The sequence below is a fragment of the Prionailurus viverrinus genome, chromosome B4, assembly GCF_022837055.1.
Source record: "Prionailurus viverrinus isolate Anna chromosome B4, UM_Priviv_1.0, whole genome shotgun sequence".
NCBI classification, from domain to species: domain Eukaryota; kingdom Metazoa; phylum Chordata; class Mammalia; order Carnivora; family Felidae; genus Prionailurus; species Prionailurus viverrinus.
In genome coordinates, this window is record NC_062567.1 from 93,290,200 (window position 1) to 93,313,291 (window position 23,092).

Genomic DNA, 23,092 nt, shown 5'->3' on the forward strand with positions numbered 1-23,092 from the left:
TAATCTTGGCCGCAAGAGTTTCATAGTGATGGGGGGAGGGCAAGAGACACCTTTCTAACTGCTCTGAGGTCGGCTGCCAAAGAGACGCAGTAGTCCCACTGCCTTTTGGGGGCCGGGAGGGGGTGGCTTTTGTCCGCCATGTTGGTGAAGGTAGACGAAGGAGATCGGAGGTCCAGGACTGTCTGCTCTGCTGGCTGAAGTCCGCCATATTAATAAAGAGACAGAAGGTTGACACCACCACCCCCCCAAATACACACAACCCGTCTTTCCCACCCCGTTCCCACGACTCCTGTCGGTGGGCCCTTCCCCTGCCTCGCTTGCCTAGCCTTTGCGCGAAGGAAGCGTAGCAGCCAGCGCCTCAGAACAGGCTTAAGACAGCGCCGAATGAGGGGGAAAGGGAAATGCCGACCAATTGCGCCGCGGCGGGCTGTGCCACTACCTACAACAAGCACATTAACATCAGCTTCCACAGGTAACCTGGGCAGGGAGTGGGGGTGCCGGAAACGGGAGCTCCTAGATTGGGTGTCGCTTGTGTGGAAGGAACAAGAGGATTCTACTAATTCTAAAGACTTCACTACCTAGCTGGTAGCAGGGGAGCATCATTTCTGCCCGCCCTTTGTGTGTGTTTCTCAAATATGCCCAATTTTTCTGTCACTTCAGGGAAGGTTTACTCACTTTGTACAAGAAATCCAAGTTCTGTGTGGTGGCTACCCCTTAGAGAGAAAGTGAGAGGAGAATATCTTAATTTTCTATTCTTTCATGTGTTAGACTGGGCCTTGACATGAATGATGCCTTAAAAGGAAGCGAAACCTTCCTGTTCAAGTCCGCAGTCACCTTAAAAGCCTGCTGTGTGCTTTCATCAAAGTTAGGAAATTGTCACGAGCTGAATTGGCATGGGAAGCATCTCGATTTCGGTCACATAACAGTTAACTGCGGAGGAGTTGAGTCATCATTGATAGCTAAAGAATTAAGCGATGTTAATGAAAGTGCAAAAGCTAAGCTTTCTATTCTTAACGGAACAGTAATAAAAAGAACTTACGTTTTGCTTTTCCTCCGATTGCTGGAAGAGCGATCAAAATTATTTAGTTCTGTCACATCAGAACTCTTGAAAACGTTTTGAACACTGCATGAGATATAATAGGTACTCTGTAAATGTTTACCTTTGTAATATGCAAGTGCCTGCCATGTGCCTGAAGAAGCATTAAAAGAAAGTGAAGTGCAAATAGTTCTGATTTTATATATCTCACAACTTAATACGATCTTAGAACATGGAAAACTATATCCTTGACCCTTTCCCTACCTAATTATGACTAAATGCCCCTCTTATTAAAAACTGCTGCTTTAAAAAAGTCCTTGTGATGTTTCTGATTTTCAGCTATTTGATGGAAACGTAGCACTTCATTCATTCATTCATTCATTCATCAAATGTGTACAGAGTTCTCATTTGCCTGACATAGTGCTAGGGATCTAGAAAATTCTTACACCTTGAATTTAGCCTGTAGTGAGAAAGAAAGACATAATTATGGGTCAGTGCCACAGTAGAGATACTCGGGGATACCTAACTAAGCCTTCGTAACTCAAAGAACACTTCTCAGAGGATGTGAAATTTCAGATAATACCAAAAGATGACAGAGATTTAGTCCTGTGTGCTACTTCACAGATTTCTCATTTACCCAGTAAGTGTTTGAGAAGACGTGAAGGTTTTTAAAAGAAAGACATGATTAGATTTGCATATTAAAAAGCCATCTGGCTGCAGTGTGGAGAATTATTTGACACTTAAAGTGCTGGTCAAGCATCATCAAGAGATGAATTTGATGAGAAAGGAGCTTATTACACAATGTTAATTTACCTACTATTTCTTTCACGGAGAAATTCTGCTATAATGTCAACTGAGCTAAGCAATATACTTCATTGCTGGCACAACCAGCAGTAAATTAGAAGAGGTGAGAGTTATAGAGAAAAAAACAGAAACTTGCAGTAAAACAAGAGAGAGTCCACCAGTAGCCTAGACTAGAGTGGTACTGACAGAGATGGAAAGAAGTGGACAGATTTAAGAAATATTCGAGTTAGGGGCGCCTGGGTGGCTCACTCGGTTAAGCGTCTGACTTCAACTCAGGTCATTATCTCACAGTTTGTGGGTTCGTGCCCTGTATCGGGCTCTGTGCTGACAGCTCAGAGCCTGGAGCCTGCTTCAGATTCTGTGTCCCCCTCTCTCTGCCCCACCCCTGCTTATGCTCTGTCTCTCAAAAACAAATAAACATTAAAAAAATAACATTAAAAAAAATTTTTTAAAGATTTTTGAGTAGAAACTACCGTGTTTGGTAATTTGATGTGGAAGATGAGGGAAAGAGGAGTCAAGCAAGGCACCAATAATATTGAATGTTTAAGAGATACACAGTGATACAGTAACATGCATACTTGACCATTTTTCTTCCTATGAAATTAGCATTTTCATGTGTAACCTCAGAAATTTAGATCTTAATATTATAATAAATTACATTCCTATTTCACAAATACAATGTCTGACTAACTTCTAGGGTGTTGGTAGACGTCTTTATGTTGCCTCAACTTACTGTCTCCATTTTTATCTCTTAGCCCACTGCAGTCTAAGTCTCCCCAATAATCTTCTGAACTTCTCTTGCTGAGTTGTCATTTTTATGTTTCTTTTTTATGGCATGTGATCATTTCTTCCATGAAATACTCTCTACTTTTGGATTATTTGACACTAATTTTGTGATTTTTGTCTTTGATCTGTTTTCTCTGCCAGCCCCTTTCTCTGCACCCTGACCTAGGTCTTACCACTATTCTCAAAATGATTTCAACTGTTCTGTGGTCTCAGTTAACACTTAATCCACGATGCCTCCCAAATCAATATCTCCAGTCCAATCTTTCTAATGAGTTCCAGACCCCATAGGACAAGTGTCTCAGTATTTGCCTGGTCTTTCTTCAGTTCCTTGGGTTCAACATATCGAAACTGTACTAATGAGCGTGCTCTTCCCCCAAACCTACACCACTTCCCTTAACCCCTTTGTCAGTAAATGAAAACACTATCCACCCAGAAGGTCATCCTCCCTTGACTTCTCACCATTCCCTCTTGATTGGATTATTACAACAGCCTTTTAACTGGTTCACTGCTTCTATTCATACACTCCTAACCTCTCTCTATAATCGTGGCTGTGTTGCTAAAGGTTTAACAACAGGATCTCCAGGGAAAGAGGATAGCCCTGATTGATAGTATTTGCCCAATTTCCATGATATAAATACTCCTACCATGACTAGTTTCAAGTTACCAATATGACATGACTGATCATAGAGTTGGGAATAAATGTGCAGTACCACACTGTTCTATAGCAATTATACCACACAGATATAACAGACATAAATAACTTCAAGAATATAGATACAGTAATTAAGAAATGATGGGTTTCAGTATTTATTACCTTTGTTCTTAATTTAATTGCAAATATACCTAATTTTTAATGACTGTGTTCAACAGCTAGTTAAGACATGTTAATAATCAGCTCTCTAAATTAGGCCTTTAAAAAATAAAAATAAAAAAATAATAAATTAGGCCTTTAAAAGGCTTACCAGTGCCATTTTGGATAGAGTTCAAAATTACTCTTTAACCCAGAAGGCCCTCCAACATCATTTCATGTCATAACACTCTTCGCTGTCCCCAAGCTAAAATTCTTCACTATTCCCACCCTAAATTCCCTGGCTAATTCCTAACTCAAAGTGTCCTGACTAGATTAGCTTTTACCCTTTTATGACACATGACACCTGTAATTACTTTTGTATTCATAAATAGCCCCTATTTAGTATTTAATGTATACAATGCACTGGGCTAAGCATTTACTCATATTATCTAATTTATTCCCTAGAAATGTACTAAGTACCATTATTACTCCAATTATAGATGATAAAACTGAGACCTAAAAAGGTTAAATAACTTGCCTAAAGTCACCCAGCTATTACATTGAAGGCACCAGGATTGGCACCTTGATTTGACTCCAGAGACTATACTCTCAGCCACTCTTTTATTGCATCAAGTCATTTGATTATGTACCCTCCCCATTACTATATACATAAAAACTAACCCCATTAGTTTGCTCATTCATTGAGTGCTTGCTTAACAGGATAAAGTAGTGAAAAACAGCTCCTAACCAGGAGAAACTTATGATGTAGGAGTGGAAATAGAAAAGTAAACAATTAGAATACAATGATATTTTGTATGATACAGGAACACCTTATTCATTCCATGAACAATTTCCTTAGGAAGATGGGATTCCTAAATTGAATCTTAAGGAAAATTGACTCGTTAAGTTTCAATTATGCCTTGGTTTCATAATTAGGGAGCTAGTTTTAAAAAGAGCAAAGGGTATCTGGCTGGCTCAGTTGGTAGAGCATGCGACACTTGATCTCAGGGTCTTGAGTTCAAGCCCCACATTGAGTGTGGAGCCTATTTAAAAAAAAAAAAAAAAGCTTTCTACAAAGAGCTAAAGAAATTAGAAGGTTGAAAAATAATTTTGAAAGATAGCCTTCATATATCTGAAGAGTCTTAAAGCAATGATAATACAATGACAGTACTTATTTGTTTTGTATCTTTATTGAGGCCCAAACAAGAAATGTGCTTGTAAACCAAAGCTTGACTTTTAGCTTAGGCCCCAGGAAACATTTCCAAACCACTAAATATTGGAACACAGTAGATAAATTCTCCATCAGAGGTTTCTAATGAAATAGAAAAAACTTACATACATGAAAGCGAACTGTAGAGTGACATACAAATGTTATCTTCAGATTAGGGTATTTTTGGGTGGGGGGATAGGAGATTGAAGGGTACTTACAGTAAATCGGGGTTTTCTTCTGTGCCCATTAGTGCTGGCAATTTGAGCAAACCTAAATATCTAATCTAGCTAAAGCTATTGTTACCTAATCAAGCTTCACTTGGGAGCTTCTAACATGTGATTTTTTTTTTTTTAATGTTTTTGTTTATTTTTGAGACAGAGAGAGACAGAGCATGAGCAGGGAAGGGGCAGAGAGAGAGGGAGACACAGAATCTGAAGCAGGCTCCAGGCTCTGAGCTGTCAGCACAGAGCCCGACACGGGGCTCAAACTCACAGACTGTGAAATCTGTGACCTGAGCTGAAGTTGGACGCTTAACCGACTGAGCCACCCAGGCGCCCCTAACATGTGATCTTTTAACATGATTTTAATGGTTCTTTTTAAACACTAGTCAGTTCATTATTAATACTTAAAGGATTAATCAAACTAAAGAAGAGCTCAATTCAAACTTATGTGAATGTTGATTCTTATGTTTTCAAGTCAGTCAGTACAATAGCCACTAGAATTTGGGGGCAGTCCCCTACAATTTTCTCTTCCTACCAGGTATACACTGGTACATATCAGTATATTTTATATTTAAAATAAATATGAAAGGGAAAACATTCCTGCTGGGCTTGACAGCAGCATTTTACTTTTTGGAATAATTATGCTTTCTACTACAGAGCTTAAGAGTTCTTTTTTTTTTTTTTTTTTTTTTTTTTTTTTTTAATATGTGTAGTTAGGGGCACCTGGGTAGCTTAGTCAGTTAAGCGTCCAACTCCTGATTTCAGCTCAGGTCATGATCTCACAGTTTTGTGAGTTTGAGCCCTGCATAGGGCTCTGCACTGACAGCACAGAGCCTACTTGGGATTCTCTTTCTCCCTCTGCCCCTCCCCCCAAATTAATAAATAAGCTTAAAAATATATGTGTGTAGTTTAACTACATGGAAGTAATATAGTAAATTTTAACTTATGTATTCTGTTTCATAACAATTAAGCAAATATTTATTGGGCCCCTAGTGTTTGCAAGGCTCTGTGCTAAGTGTCAAAGATAAATAGATGATATAATGATCCCTGTCCTCAAGAAACTTATAACCTACTTTTATTTCACTGGAAATTTATTAAAATGGAAAAATTATTTATTAAAATGGAAAATTTATTAAAATGGAAAAATTCCTAAACAATGTGTTAAGTGTCACAATGAACAAACACAGAGGAAGGAATACCAGAATCTGTCTAGGCTTTCCTTGATAAAATTTAATCTGCAGATATTTTGTCTTGACCGTGTGCATCAGCAGCACATCACAGCATTGTGAATTACTCCTGCTTAAAATGGTTCTATATAACCTCGATCTAAATCAATATAGTCTTATATTTTTACTGCCCATGTTAAGGACTGGGGGGGGGGGGGGGGGGAGAAAGGTCTCTTAAAAATCCTGAAAAATCAAAATAAAACCACTCAAGTCAGTTTTTGAGTAATTTTTTTGCCAACTTATAAAAATTAGCATGAATTGGTTTCTGTTTCAGTGTCTGGATATTAAAATGTTTTATGTAAATGGAAGACACTTTAAATCAGCATCTTTTAAAATTTCTTTTAACCATTTAGGTGCAACCAGAAGTGTAATAGTTGGAATTTGAGTTGCCCTTTTTTTTTTTTTTTTAAAGGTTTCCTTTGGATCCTAAAAGAAGAAAAGAATGGGTTCGCCTACTTAGGCGCAAAAATTTTGTGCCAGGAAAACACACTTTTCTTTGTTCAAAGCACTTTGAAGCCTCCTGTTTTGACTTAACAGGACAAACTCGACGACTTAAAATGGATGCTGTTCCAACCATTTTTGATTTTTGTAACCATTTAAAGTCTATGGTAGGTAACATTACTTTTCTTTTACCCATTTTTACCATTTTTAGTACCCATTCTTTTTTGCTTATAAAGTGGGACCATTCAGAATACATGGAAATTCATATATAATGATCTGCCTCAGGAAAGTTGCAAAACTTCCTCTTTTGCAGTAAAGGTGCAGGCTAGAGACCAGGTCTCCCTAACTCCAATATTTTTTCCCCATTCCAAACTGTTTTTACTATATTGGGATTTTACATTATTTCCAGTTATTATCAATAATTGAACCAATGATAAAACTGAGAAATCATGAGTAATGAAACCTCCAGCATCATTCTGCTCTGATTTTAAGGTAACATTTAAAATGTGTGCAAAGAACTTTAAGAATAGCACACCCAAAGAATACAAGAGTTACACTAAAGAATGTAAGTTCAGAGGAAAGCATAACAAAGATTCATAGAGCTCAGGCATTTAGGCTGGCTTGAGCTTGGAGTTTGGAACTTAAGAGAGGGTTCTTGACCTTGCACAGAACAATTACGATAACATGATGAGAACAAAAGCCAATGGGTTGAGGGTAAGTAGAAAATAATCAAATGTTAGCAAGTGATATGTAAAAGGAAAGAGAATTAAGGCACATGATGAATGTATTAGAACGTTTTATATAGCTAGGCAAAATCTGATCAGAGAGGAAAATTTATTTGTCCACAAATGAATCCCTATATGTCTTAATGTTTGTTCAGTCAATAAAAAACACAAAGTTATGAGGTTATGACATACTCTCAGAACTGGAAGTGGTTTAGTATTGTGAGTATAAATCAAGACGGTGAATGGCAGGAGTGAGATCCTAAATAGTAAGTTTGCCTTGTTTTTTCTTTATATAATTAGGCAAAGAGGAATTTAGCCAGTTACAGAAACATCAAATCTGTTAGAAAAATTATTCTGGTGGCAGAATATGAATTAAGATCAGAATAAGGCAGGCATCAATAAAGAAGTTTCTAATATCCTCAAGCCAGATGTGATGTATGGGCCTGATGTGGACAGTAGCATTAAGAATGATGGAGAGGGAAAGATTCATGATAGAGATATTTAGGAGGTAGAAATAATGGGACTTGATGAACAATCAAATGAAAGACATAAGGGGAAAAAAGGTCCTCAGGGTCCTTGGGTTTGGGTAAAAAGTTCCTAGCCAGATTTTAAATCCTTGAATGGAAGATGTAACTGAACAATTAATAAGTAAATCTATTCAGGAGCTTGATTCTTGGAAATAATTTAAAATATTACCAAATTGGAAGAATAGGATGTACCTAAAAAAGAGTTTAAATCACTGTCACAGATAAAACAAATGTTTAAATACATTACATTGGCCTTAGTGAGAAAATTGCAAAAGACTTTTAGAGTTTCCATAGAATCATACTCAATACCTTGAAAGAGACCTTGGAAGTCCATTGTCTATTTTCTAATAATATTCACATCCGTCTGAAGAGAAAACACAAAAAGAAATAAGTAAATGGGGTTAATTCAACAAGTTGAGAAACTTGAATCCATGATTATACGAGATGGGCTGTTGATGTTGCCTATCAAACTTTTAAAATCAGTTTTTAAAAGAGAGTTTAATTACGTGTATACAAAACAGGATAAAATTCACTTATTTGTGATATTCCATCGTTTATGTTCAACCCTTTGATTTTATTTGGCTTAGAAACTCAAGTCAAGGAATCTTTTGAAGAAAAACAACACTTGTACTCCAACAGGACCATCTAATTTAAAATCAAACATAAGTAGTCAGCAAGTACTGCTTGAACACAGTTATGCTTTTAGGAATCCTATGGAGGCCAAAAAGAGGATAATAAAACTGGAAAAAGAAATAGCAAGCTTAAGAAAGAAAATGAAAACTTGCTTACAAAAAGAACGCAGAGCAACACGGAGATGGATCAAAGCCACGTGCTTGGTGAAGAATCTGGAAGCAAATAACATATTACCTAAGGGTACATCAGAACACATTTTACCAACTGCCTTAAGCAGTCTTCCTTTGGAAGATTTCAAGATTCTTGAACAAGAGCAACAAGATAAAACATTATCAATTCTCTAAAACAGGCTAAGAATACCTTCATTTAAGATTAGCCTACATAAAACTTGATGCCCATCCTTCATTCTCTTCAAAGGTAAAGATATTTAAGGAAATTATGCCAAAATTGGGTATTTAATAAAGTTTTACTTGAACTAACATTATTACTGTATAATTCCTGAAGATTTGATTACAAAAAAAATGGAAACTTTTTATGAAAATCATATTTGAAAAAGAATGAAAGTGCCTTACATGAGAATTATGTACTTAAAAATTTTGCTAGGGAATTGTATGTTTGCAAGATGTTTTGTGTTTTTGTCTTTTAAGGCTACTTTTAAAGAACTATCTATGACAATGTGTTTAATTTATATTAGAAAAACAGGGGTTTTTTTCCTGTAACAATGTTAGGATATTACATTCTAAATAGGATGCTAAGTGGGAGTTAACCAACATTAAATATGACTTTAAAACTGCTGGGTTTTGTATTAATTATTATTGGCACTGTGATCTGGAAATTTTATAGGAAAAAAAGATATACAAGGCAAGTTCTTTTATTTAAACTTTCTGTATCTGCTTATCAATAAAAGTGTGCTAATCATGGCCTCCCTCATAAAAATATTAGCTTTTAAAATAGATTGTAAAATATTTCAAAAATAATATTTTTAATATGAAGTACTCTGGAGTCATCCAAGCAAGGTTAAGACCTCAAGTACCTCAGACTAGTAAAAACTGGTAGCTGATTATATGTTGTGAAATAATGCAGATGTTGTGATCTAGCTTTTACCTTAGTTAAACAAAAAGATAAATCTATACTATTTTTCTCATAATAAAAATATTACATTTTTGATTCCAAAATGTATGCATTAGACAACATGATACAAAGTTCCATATTAGGAATATGTTCTCTACCCCCATGTATGTTGGTACCGAAACTCTTAAGCTTTTTTTTCTCCATAACCCCACAATAGGATTTAATAACAGAAGTACTTACTATATACCTTCACAACTTATAACTTAAAATGGAATCAATTTATCGTATATATCAGCTTGCTTTTATCTCCTTTTTTAGTGAGTCAAATAGAGCAACTGTACTGCATAAGGGAAGTGAAATGTATTTTCTGTAAAAATACTGTGTCCAGGGGCACCTAGGTGGCTCTGTGGGTTAAATGACCTACTCTTGATTTTGTCTCAGGTCATGGTCTCATGGTTCATGAGTCCAAGCCCCACATCGGAGCCTGCTTGGAATTCTGTCTGTCTCTTCCTCGTGTGCATGGTCTCTCTAAAATAAATAAACTTTTTAAAAAAATATATGTGTCTGATAAAGCTATGCAAATGCTATTTTACAAAACAATCTGAGAACTATTCTTATGGTTGCCTCTTGACTAATTAAAAGAGTTCACATTATTTCACCAGATAAATTGTAATTTTAATAAGAATGCTTTCCTTCAAACAACTTTGGGCAAATCACATTAAGTTTATTAATGTGTAATCAAGTTATTCAATCCTAGTTCAAGCTTCTGACACTACCATATGAAAGTAGCATATACCTAACCATAATTGCTATACCTTTTTCCTTCAAAGTAATGGCTATTTTGTAAAAAAAAATTGGGGGAAATTTTTTTGTTGTTTTTGTTGTGATGGTTTTTTTTTTTTTTTATTGGTGACATTTGCTTGGATCCTAGCAATAGTCTTTTTTACAGTATTAGCAACCTGTCTTTTAATAGGGAATGCCTCCCAAGCAACTGGATTTCACAAAGGCAAAGGTCAGAAAAGGCTGTTTTAGTTATATCAGGCATTTAAATATTTATGAAAATCTTTTTGTGAATATTGGAAGCCTTGTTAGGCATTTTATCTTAAATATTGGATGTAGCTCCTTGGAATTGTCATTACATGTTTGTTTGTTTTTTTAATATGGTTCCAAATATCTCTTTGCTTACTGACCATAACCTTATAAGTTGAGCAAATAATCATTTAAACATAACTGTGTTGGGGTGCCTGGGTGGCTCAGCCAGTTAAGTGTCCAACTTCGGCTTAGGTCATGATTTCACGGCTTATGGGTTTGAGCCCTGCATCGGGCTCTGCACTGATAGCTCAAAGTGTGGAGCCTGCTTTGGATTCTGTGTGTCTCTCTCTCTGCCCCTCCCCGGCTCATGCTCTGTCTCTCTTAAAATAAATAAACATAATAAAAATAAAACTTTAAACATTAACTGTGTTTTCCAAGTATAAACTCTCATGTGGTTCAGCACCCTCCCCAATAAAAAACAAAATACTAATTAATGCAGGCTAGTTCCCATCTACAATAGTATCTTGATATCTTAATATATTAAAAATCACAAAATATTATAAAATACAAGCTTTTGGCAAAATTAACTAGTCTTTATTCATTATTATTTGAGACCACTGGATAAACTACCACTCAATAATTTTAAAGTAAATTTATTTTGGTGTTTCCTCCATGTCATTTTCATATTCCTGTCCTGATAACATGCCCTAAACACTCCCTGCATCAAATCGTTTTCATTAACATACATCTGTCTACCTTAAAACTAGTCTTACTCATAGAGAAAAACCTAAATCTTTTTTTTTTTAATTTTTTTTTCAACGTTTTTATTTATTTTTGGGACAGAGAGAGACAGAGCATGAACAGGGGAGGGGCAGAGAGAGAGGGAGACACAGAATCGGAAACAGGCTCCAGGCTCCGAGCCATCAGCCCAGAGCCTGACGCGGGGCTCGAACTCACAGACCGCGAGATCGTGACCTGGCTGAAGTCGGACGCTTTAACCGACTGCGCCACCCAGGCGCCCCAACCTAAATCTTTTTAAATCCTGTTTTCAGATGTTGATAAACATCACTTTGACCATCTACAATAAAAATAATAAAAATCAGAATAGCTCTTTTTCTTCTGCTGGACCCAGTACATATCCTCTGTTCATTCGATGTCTGCTATTCATTCTAACCTGTTAGGCACTAACCTCTACAAAGAACGAGCCAAAGGCTAGTAACATGATGATATAAAAATGATACCATTATCTCCCCTTAAGTTCCTCAAAAGTCTCCTGCAAGGAAAAAAAAAATATTTGTAATACAATAAATGCTATAAAAGAAGGATACATGAAGTGCTTTGGTAAATGCTGTTGACTTAGAATTTAATAAGCATATAAACTGTAGATCTTTTTCCAAAAAAAATTTTCCCTTGAAACACAACAGATTCTTACGACTTATCAGAGGAGATAGAAGGACATCAGTGCTGACCTGAAATGTACAGTGTTTTTTAATGAATTGTAAGACATTTTTCCCCTAGAAAATGAACACTGAACAAATTGGTTATTAATGATATCTTTGTCAACAGGAAAACATAACTAAAGAAAATACTGTACCAAAGCCAAGTCCTCAAGTTTATTTGACATTTGGTATTTTTACAAAATAACAAACCCTACCAACAGATTTTTACAAGTAATTTAGCTCAGAGTCTTAAGGTTAACAAAACACTATGGCATCCATTAGATCTCTTGTTCTTTACAAATATTCTTTGTGGTACGTGGTATTATCTCCAATTTACAGATGGAATCTTTGTTAATTTTATTTACTTATTTATTTATTTATTTATTTACTTACTTATTTTAGACGTTTAATATGTGCCACTAGCACAAGGGATAGAAATGGCAGCAATCTAGGAAGTTCAATCCTAGATTGAACAACGGTTGTCAGCCTTCAAATCCTGTGCTCTACCCTCTACATTATAACCCTCTGTCAAACATAATGAATCATGTTATTAAAATAGGATAAGTCATGTGTCTCAAAAAATAAATTACCTATATGTATATAGTAAAGATGGTCTATGAAGTCATTGTTGATCTTTTCTAGGTAGACTTTCTAATGTTGGTATTTTATCTCATTTCTCAATGTTAGAACACGGGTAAATTTCAATTTTGGTATAATAAAGAAAATAGTTCATCTTAATGCCTGAACATGGGATTCTTTAGGTAGTTGGAAGTCTTCTAAAATTAATGATTTTATAATGTATATTAGACAATTGCATATTGTATTCTGAGTATATTAATATTAAAAACTTTTTTAGAAGGAAATTACCATCATGCCTATTTTTTTAAATGTACATGAATATCTCTGTGGAAGTCTTTCCCCTAGATGGATGCCCTAAAATACTTCTGTAGAAGTCCTTGCCCATAAATTGAAGCAAACTATAAACAAAATAAAGATATGTAAAGCATAGAAGAGGAATTATCCTTTTTATTTTTGTTGCTCAAATTCTATCTAACAATACATTATACTTTATTTGCGCTGTTTTATACTGGTTATGCAATCTAAACCAGATACACAAAAGGCTATAAAAATTATCTGTCTATCCTGACAATAGAGGATCACACAGAGGATATTTGTAGAAACAATTATCAAAGCATTATTTCAATAACAATAGCATTTGTTCGATAACAAAAAAGGAAATAAGATGTGATTTTTAATTCATTTTTTCATTTGATACTTTACTCCAAAAAAATACTATCTTAACATTCACTAAAAAACACTGAGCAAACCAGATAGACGAGGTCCCTATCCTCAAAGTTACTGAAAGTAAAGACTCCATTTGTTTATTTCTCCCCTCACTGCTCCCTACTATTTCTAATGTCCTTTAGAATGAGTTGAATCTAATACAAGAAATCAGTCTTCAGATTGCTACTTAGGCTTTTAAAATTTACGCTCCAAAAGTTGAAAACATAAAACAGCCTTTGAGTTTAACATCAAGAAAGCAGATATGTGCCTATCTCTCAGGAGAACAAAGCTTTTAGTTTGTTTAGATAATATTTCAAGGCTTATTTCTAACTCTTCTCCATTCTCCTGAACTTATTTTCATGCTCTCCCTAACCACCAAACCTTTACAAATTGCCCTTCCCTTAGCTTGGTCACTTAAACTTGCCATCTTTCACATCTTAGCTCTCACAATCCCTCTATGACACTTCCCTTAACATGCGGAAGTGACAGTAAGTGCCCAGGCGTCGGCTCTCCACCACTTCCTGGCTTCGCCAGCTCGTAGGAGTTGCCCACCTCTCTGGGCCCCTGTTTCCTCGTCTGTAGCACAGCAGAAAACAGCACAAATCCCCATCCTTGTGAGCTGGTGGGAGAGACTGGGAACAATCTAGAATGTTCAGTGGGGTGCCTGGGTGGCTCCGTCAGTTGAGCATCCGACTCTTGATTTTCGGCCCAGGTCCTGATCTCATGGTCATAGGATCGAGCCCTGCGTCAGCTGCCACACTCAGCGTGGAGCCTGCTTGGGATTCTCTCTCTTCCCTCTCTCTGCCCCTCCCCAGCTCGCTCACTCTCTCTCAAAACAAATAAACATTTCTAGAATGATCGATGGGATAAGTGCTGAGGAGAAAACAAGTTTCTAAAAAAAAAAAAAAAGTCCTTGAGTCCTGTTGTACACATAACTTGGGTGAAGTCATCATATTAATATAATTGTCTCCACATTGATTTTCATCTATGTTCCTTCAAGGCACTATGTGTATGTATGTGTTTTTTTCTTTTTGGGCTTTCAGTCTGACATGTATACATTAGGCAGTCAAATATTAACACATTTCAGAAAACCTAAACCACTCCTTTGGCTTAAATTCAAAAGGAATATACATAGAATCCTCTGATATTTCCCTAGCAATGATAAGTGCTTTTTGCCATTGGGATGACTTTTACAATGGTGTCAAGTACCAAATGTCTATCCCCCAAAATAACCAAATTTGTTTATATCAAAAAACAACTAAAAATAGGTTTACATGGTTACATTTAAAGATTATTGGTGTAATAATGAATTTTCAGTCTACTGTTCTGATTATTATAGAAATTCTCAAACTGTTGGGGCGACTGGGTGGCGCAGTCGGTTAAGCGTCCGACTTCAGCCAGGTCACGATCTCGCAGTCCGGGAGTTCGAGCCCCGCGTCAGGCTCTGGGCTGATGGCTCAGAGCCTGGAGCCTGTTTCCGATTCTGTGTCTCCCTCTCTCTCTGCCCCTCCCCCGTTCATGCTCTATCTCTCTCTGTCCCAAAAATAAATAAACGTTGAAAAAAAAAAATTAAAAAAAAAAAAAAAGAAATTCTCAAACTGTTGAGTTTTCTGGGGGGAAAAATCTGATAAAACAGAATTAACTGTTGGAAAGATTTAAACAAAGGTGTTCAAGTTTTCTAACTTCTCAGAGCCTTTAAAATAATGCATTCTCAAAGTCCTCTGAGGACACAAAATTTCTCAACCTTATTCGATCAAAAGTATGGTTTGGGGAAGGGGAGCAGAGCAGAGAGTAGCATACCTACTAATATCTTAAGGAATATAGTTTAGGAAATCTTGACCAAAAATTCTGTGTTGCTAGAAAATTACTTTTATTTTTTTTTTAATGTTTATTTATTTATTGACAGACAGCGAGGGAGAGCAGGGGAGAGGCAGAGAGAAAGGGAGAGACAGAGAACCCCAAGCAGGCAATGTGCTGATGCAGGGCTCAAACTTACAACCTGTGAGATCATGGACCTGAGCCGAAATCAAGAGTCAGATGCTGAATGGAATGGGCCACCCAGGCGCCCCGAAAATGACTTTTAATATAAATAGAAAAATACTGTGGGAATTTTGAAAATTATCAAACTGTATAAAAATTATCAGACTGTAAAATAATGGTATTTTTTCAAATAATTAGTGTATCTTCGGGTGCCTGGGTGGCTCAGTTAGTTAAGTACCCAACTTTGGCTCAGGTCATGATCTCGCAGTTTGCAAGTTCAAGCCATACAACGGGCTCTGTGCTGACAGCTAGCAGCCTGGAGCCTGCTTTGGATTTGGTGTCTCCCTCTCACAGCCCCTCCCCCACTCACACTCTCTCAAAAATAAATAAACATTAAAAAAAATTTTTTTTAAAGAATTAGTGTATCTTTACAGTAACTCCCCCAAAGTGTTTCAACCTTAAGCTAAAATAACTTTAAATAAATAAATAAAATAACATGATGGAGAATGACAGCAGTAATTGGACACTGAGAAAAAATGAAAGAGAAATATTCATTTTTAGGCTCACTATTATTTATTATTTAATATTCAATTTTAGTCAGTCACGAGAAAATCATCCCTGGCATCCGGGAACTAGCCTGACACATCTAGACTTCAGTGTTTTTAGGAGATGCCTGACACAGCTAGGCGTCATCAATGGTTTTCTGATGAACGTAAAAATCTCGTAAAACACCAACATCGAACAAGGTTACCCTTGTAACCTTGTGACTGATGAAAGGAGGGGGAAGAAAAAGCAAGATCAGTTCATAATCTTCTCTATGGGACAAAAGCAAGGTCACTATGCAAACCACAAAAATAATAGGTTTTACTGTTAATAACTGTATCCAATTGTGTGGTGTGATTGATATTGGCTAGTCAGCTTGCTGAGGTATCCAATTATTTACCTGTACCGAACAGTGTGAGACAAAAATAAAGTGGGCACATATTTTCTGCATGAAGACCATATATGCAAGTAGTCTAATAAGAAGGCCGCTACTATTAAGTCTTACTTCACAGATTTGGTTCTTAATCAGTTAATTCGATGTCTTACCAAAGGAAAGGATGTTGTTTTGACATGTTATTTAAATTTAGACTTGTGTGTTTTTAAAAAGTACTCAGTAGTTAAAAAAACTATTCAAAGAAAACGTTTTCTGGGTTAAAACACATCCGTGTAGTATATCTGAAACTCAGTTACGTCCTCTTCTTACATTGTCAGCAATTAACTGAAAAAGTTCAAATATAGTGTAATTACTAATTAGTTTTAACCAAGGCATACAAATGTTAATGTCAAATAAACCACGAAATAAGCCACAAGATTCAGACTTTTAATGTTAATAAGACGTTCTGCTTTCTAAGTTAAATGACTTAATGCACACACGTAAAGTATGAGCGGTGTAGGAACAGATCTCCTCAATGTAAATGCTGTCATTACAATAATTATTTGAGCTCAATAGCAGGTAATATGTCCAACTTTATCTTTACATCTCTAGCAATTACAAGTGTTCACCACATACTAAATGGTGTCGTCTTAAATAATTTTCTCAGTCAGAAAATTTTTACAACACAACATATGCCCCTTCCCCTAAAAATCCATAATATTATGTGCCATAAACTCTTTATAGATGAAAATGTATTCGATTATGCTTGAAACGGACTTATGGGGTCTAAATTTATTTGCATTCCTTTTTTCTATTACTACCCGGGTAGTGGTTTCAGCATTCGGTGTTTGCCTATGCTCTCAAACCTAAGTACCTAAGGTTCCAGACATCAGTATTCTGACAAGCATTACAAACCCACCAGGCCCCGGTCGCAGGTGGCCTCTGAGTGGGTCCGCCCCGCTCGACCTCTGGGAGACGCCCTTAAACCGCTCACGTGGACTAAGCGACGTCTCGGGCGGCCGCAGCGCATGCGCGCAGGAAAGGGAGACGCGACTCGCCGCGGGGCTGAGGTCCGGGAACCTCGGCCCAGGCGGGCTGGACCAGGATTCTGAAGCGGCGCGCGCAGCGGTCGGGACGTGACCGCGCTCCACTGCGCTGGGCTCACCGCCGGGACCCAGCCGGGATCTCGCTGCGCACCTTGTCTTTTTGCGGCCCGCGTCGACGCGTGGGCGGGAGGTGGAGGCGGAGCCCGCGGTCCTAAGACCAGCGATTGGCTGGTTCCGCTTTCCCGTCGCTTTCCACCCTGCTGAGTTGTGGTGTGAAGTGACCACCGACTAGGAACCGGCACTCTGCGGGGGTGGGCTTTGCTTTTCCAGTGAAGTGTTAACCTCGCCCACGGGAGTTTCAGCTCTCCACCTGCGGAAGTTTCCGGAAATAGTTTCAGGGTTTTTTTGTTTTTTTTCGGTCGGTGGGAGACGTTCGCATTTATGTTTGTCTCTACATGAGTTTTTTGCTGGCAACTTAAATGACTGATTTTTTTAATTAGAAACACTGTATATTTTCTCCCTCGGGGGCTCGTTCATATCCTTACTTTCCATGACAGATCTTAACGACAATATATGCAAAAAATATATAAAGATGATCACTAATATAGTTATTTTGAGCCTGATCATTTGCATTTCTTTAGCTTTCTGGATTATGTCTATGACTGCAAGCACCTATTATGGTAAGTATGAATGTTCCAAGTTGTTTTTCTATAATCGGTGGAATTGAAAATAGTCTCATTAATGAAATCCAAAACTCCTGTCCTCTGAGTGGTTGTGAACTGTTGTGTTTACTTAACTCCCACGGTCGGAATTTACAAACATTAAAATGTAATCACTGCCTTGAACATTTTAGAACCTTTAATAAACACATCTTGTGGATAATACTAGTTAAACCTATTTCAAAATGTTTTTATGTTGTATGTAGTTATTACATCTATCTTGAGAAATAAGTGAAATGAAACATGGTTTTGTAAAACAATTGCAGTGATTTTTTAATAAGAATATTTGTAACTATCAGTTTCTCGTATCCTGTAAAAAATCACAGTAAAAATGAAAGATGGTATAATGTTTACATTTGGAGGATTTGTCTGCTGTTTTAGTCACTTCGGAAGAACAGATTCCTTTTAAAGTCTGAAACCACATTGCGTACTCTGGACTCAAATCTTGATAGTTTTGACACCTCCTAAGAGCATACATATGCCTTTACACAAATTCCTTGGTACCCATATAAAAATGGAATACTGTTCAGCTGAAAGGAAAAGTGAAAAGTAGAGTGATAAAGCGATTGCCATCTCAGAACTTACCCTTCTGCAGACATGTGAATAATTGAATGGGTGTTCTTCAGGGTTCAGAAGCTTTCAGAGTTGGTTCATAATGACTCACAGTAGGGGATGAGGGTTTAGGGAGGAGAGGTATGGGAGAAGATTCTGGTTTGCGCTAGTATTAACTATTGCTTGAACTCAGTGGAATAAACCAGGATCTGTAAACCCAAGTGTCCCTCTGGGGCCAGGAACATGATCATTGCATCTTAAACACATGGGAATAGTTTTCATTTTCAGAAATAGAATTTTTTGGTTGAACATTTGGCCCTCTTTGTCTTCCATTTTCCCATTTTTGATAGAAACATGGGCTCAGGCAATAGTTCACATTTTTCCTTACTGTAATCACTCAGTCTTGTGTGTACGAGTCTGTCAGGAATGGTGGGGGACTTTAAAGGGGAAAACAATGGCCTGTATAAGGGAGGAGGCCTCTCTCCACTACAGTCAATTCTGCCACGTGAGCCTGAACTTCCACATTTTACAACAGAAGCCAAGGTTCTGGATTTTTATACTGAAATATCCTAATCTTAAATATTAACTTCCAATTGTTTGAAAACATTATGTTAGCCAAACAAAATACCTGTGAGCTGGATGCAACCTTTGGAAAACTCAGTTGCTAATTGTTGAATTGAGGTGTGTAGCTTGTGAGAATGTTACTTTAAAACACACACACACACACACACACACACACACACACACACACACACACACAAAGAAAAAAACCTCTCTACAAGGCAGAAAGTGAAATAATTGGATCCTGTTAATAGTTTGCTTTATGCAGTTCTTGAGATTTAATACATGCCTCCTTTCCAAAACAATGGTGAACTGTAGAGAATCATTTCAAATCTCCACATATGTATGAAATATCAAAACTTAGACAGGACTTATTTGGTCATTCCCCAGTAGGATTGTCTCTCTGGAAATATAAAAGTCTCAACATATTTTACTTTGGTGACTTCATCTCTGTTTCCCTACTTATGCCAGTATTTTAATCCAGAATGCAGTTAATCAGAGTTTACAGCCAGGACTAACATGTGCAAGCTTCACACAATTTGTGCTCTATCTTTATAATTTTTAGGTAATTTACAGCCTATTTCTCCTTGGCGTTGGCTGTTTTCCGTTGTCGTTCCTGTTTTGATTGTCTCTAATGGCTTTAAGAAGAAAAGTCTAGACCACAGTGGGGCTTTAGGAGGTATGTTTTTCTTTTGAATGTTAACTATATAATAAGTGCTTGCTAATATAATTTAAAACCGTGTTTTCTAAATTCCAAATATATGAGACAGTCACAATGTTATGTATTTTAGACAATGATAAAGTGATTTATTGCTCAGCATTCCTATTCTGTCAAAATTGCAGATACTAACATACTCAGTGTAATGTACAAATTTATCTTTGTAATTGATGTCAAGTAGATTAATAGGATAGATTTTTTTTTTTTAGTTTCTTAATTATTCTGCTCCTTTAGTTGTATTAAATTATCTGCTGGCAGAAATGCTGGAGAACTCCTAGGTGTAAAGTAGAGGAACTGGTGGAAAGAATTGTTCTTGGAAATCGCTATTAGTAGCCTCAAGCAGAGCAGTACAAATTAAGTATCCTAGATATGTTTTTCAGAACTGAGTTAGGGATAGGCCATTTATCTGTTCTTTTAGCACATATTTATTGAGCACTTACTATATGCCACTCTTCTAGAAACTGAGGATGCGACTGTGAACAAGAACAAGGTTTCAAGTTCTTGTGGAACTTTTATTCTTTAGAAGAGATAACAAACAAAATACATTAAACTTTTTATATAATAAAGTTTGTGAGAAAAACTGAGATAGTAAAGAGTGTATGTTGGGGGATGCAGGCATTCTTTTGTAGATAGGGTCAGGCATAACCCGTTTCTCTAAGGAGGTAGTTGTGAACAGAGACTTGAAGAAGCCAGCAATGAGAAAGTCTGAGAGAAGTAGGTTCCAGGCTGACAGAATCACATGGGAAAAGACCCCGACGTACACCCTGGCTTATTTGGTGTGAGCATAAAGTTCATTTGACTGGGAAATAGTGAAAAAGGAAAATGGTGAGAGAGAAAATTGAAGAAATAGGCAAGGGCCAGGTAATTAAGGGGGCTTGTGGGACACAGTAAAGATTTTATTTCAAACTAGGTGGAGCCTCACCTGCCTCAGATCAGTGGGGTGACATGATCTGATATGACATTGAGACTTTCATATCCTGGCAGTGTTTTAAATCCTAAGACATGAGAATCCCCCTCAATTACTACATGGAGGATAAGATCACTACAGAATGACAATTATTCAGAACTGGCAGGTCTTGAAGCCACCTATGTAACCTGCAAAATATTGCTCATTAGCCTAACTTAGCACTGTAAACACACTCTGCTGCCACTGTATTCACATAGAGCAGATGTTTCTCAAAGTTTTATAAACTTGAGCAGGCCTTCATGGAAGCAATATAACATGATGGGTAAAAGAACAAGTGCTAGAATCAGGCAGGATGGATTTGAATGATAGTTACAGCAGGTGCCTGGGTGGCTCAGTCAGTTAAGCATCTGACTTCGGCTCAGGTCATGATTTCATGGTTCGTGAGTTCAGGTCCCCTGTCCAGCTCTGCACTGACAGCATGGAGCCTGCTTGGGATACTCTGTCTCCCTCTCTATCTGCCCCTTCCCTGCTCACATGTTTGCTCTCTTTCAAAAATAAACATTTTTTTAAGTTAAAAAAATAAAATAAAAATAAATGAATATTAGTTACGGCTTTGGGAGAGTCACTTAACCTCCCTATGCCTTAGTTTTCTCTTCAGTGAAATGGGATTTTTAATATCCAACCTAAAGAACTACCATGAAGTTAATACAGCTTAAACTTCATGGCATCTTCACTTGCAGTGGTACCTTCTAAGGCCTTGGGAAGAACCCTAGCAGTGTATGCTCATGGTCCTATGGTTTTGTAAATTTTACAAAGGTAAGAGCTATGTTTGTGTGTGTATGTGTGTGTATATATGGATATATATATATATATATTTTTTTTTTTAATTTATAAGCACCAGGCCCTATAAATCCTTGATCTACCTCTGATTTCATTCTTACGGGTTGCAGTAAGAATTAAATCAGGTAATCACAATAAAGTTCCTAGCTCAGTGCATAGACATAGCCAGCATTTATTGGCTGCTTATTTTCAGGCAGTTCTTCAGAATCATGCTAAGTCTCTTCCTTTATGATTGAGAAACATTGTTCAAGGACTTTTTTCCCTCCCATGAGGGTAGTTGAGAATTACAGTTAACAGACCATATTGACATATATTTTGTCTTGCCATATAATCAGTATTAGGAATGGTTATGATTTATCTGTTTAGCAAATGCTTATGTTGCGTATACTGTGTACCAGGCACTGCTGTTAGCACTTTGGAAGTATTAACTCACTTAAAGTGAATAATTTGGTCTCCATTTGAATATAACACAGAGTTATGCTTTGTTAAAAATGTCCTTTCTCAAGTAGTCTTGCCTTGATTATTATCATTCTTGACATATAGAAAGGGCAAGTCCTTCCTGAAATTCTGTCTTCCCTGGTTTCCATGTTGTATATTGCCCTGCTTTTTCTTTTCTGATCTCTACTTTTGTTTCTTTCCTGCTACCATTTGCTTTCCTGCCTTCTAGTCCTTGGGCCTCTATTCCTCTCCTGCCTAGCTTGATTTAGAATTAGAAGATACGTATTTGAATTCTGAGACTTCCACTTGCTATCTCAGTGAAGTTTGCTGTCACATACTATGAGTCTGGAGTTCTCTCTTGTCCAGCAAGAGAACGGATGCAGAATTGAATACAGGAGAGGCTTGTGTCCAGGAAGAGACAAGAGCCCCAAATAGGGGTTTCGTCTCTGCATTTATTGAGTTTACAAGATATTACCCATGTGGGTGAACATGAAGAAAACAAGATCTTACGCATGTGAACGTGGAGAAAACAATCAGTAATCATTAAGTTGTGTGCGTAAGAAGCAAAGGGTGTGGGGGCAAGTGGAGTTTGTGATCAAAGTACAATAGTATATTGGCGTCAGATGGAAGTATTTGTGATCCCATTACAATATCTTGCTAGCTAACCTTGGGCATTTTTGCCCTGTGGCAGCTGCTTTCCACCCTAAGCTTTTTCTAACCCGTTTATGTAAGTAGAACCTATTTCCCCACATTTTACCACATTGCCTAACAATATGGAGTCTCAGTTTCTTCATCTCTTATGAAATAGTTCCTTAGGGCTTATTGATGAGGTTCAGACAAGATAATGTATGGGACAATATGTCTGTTTAAGCTGTAGAGTGTTAGGGGTGCCTGGGTGGCTCAGTCAGTTAAACGTCTGACTTCGGCTCAGGTTATGATCTCACAGTTCGTGGGTTCAAGCCCTGCATTGGGCTCTGGGCTGACAGCTCAGAGCCTGGAGCCTGCTTTGGATTCTGCATCTCCTCCTTTCTCTGCTCTTCCCCCATTCATGCTCTGTCTCTCTCTCTCTCTCAAAAATAAATTAAAAAGTTAAAAAAAATTTTTAAAAAGCTGTAGAGCATTATATAAACATTTACTGTTAGTGATTTATTGTGTGCTTTCGATTGTATTGTAAACTCCCAGAAGACAGG

General features: G+C 37.2%; 2 protein-coding genes across 3 annotated transcripts in view; both read left to right on the plus strand.

Annotated features, from left to right (window-relative positions):
* Positions 1–23,092, plus strand: part of THAP2 (THAP domain containing 2) — a 27,432-nt gene continuing 4,340 nt past the window's right edge. The window contains exons 1-4 of one of the 2 annotated variants that reach the window (XR_007153729.1): positions 1–472; positions 6,486–6,681; positions 8,354–10,359; positions 10,408–10,418. Coding sequence is in view for 1 of the 2 variants with exons in the window: in XM_047865031.1 (XP_047720987.1) it covers positions 402–472; positions 6,486–6,681; positions 8,354–8,743 (657 nt within the window). In the remaining variant the exon portion in view is untranslated. Of the gene's footprint in view, positions 473–6,485; positions 6,682–8,353; positions 11,405–23,092 lie in introns of those variants that run through there. The other variant, XM_047865031.1, reaches the window with a different exon arrangement.
* The window catches only part of TMEM19 (transmembrane protein 19), a 21,486-nt gene continuing 15,554 nt past the window's right edge, over positions 17,161–23,092 (plus strand). The window contains exons 1-2 of the mRNA XM_047865030.1: positions 17,161–17,847; positions 19,565–19,678. Coding sequence (XP_047720986.1) covers positions 17,718–17,847; positions 19,565–19,678 — 244 coding nt within the window. The 5' untranslated portion in view covers positions 17,161–17,717. The remainder of the gene's footprint in view (positions 17,848–19,564; positions 19,679–23,092) is intronic.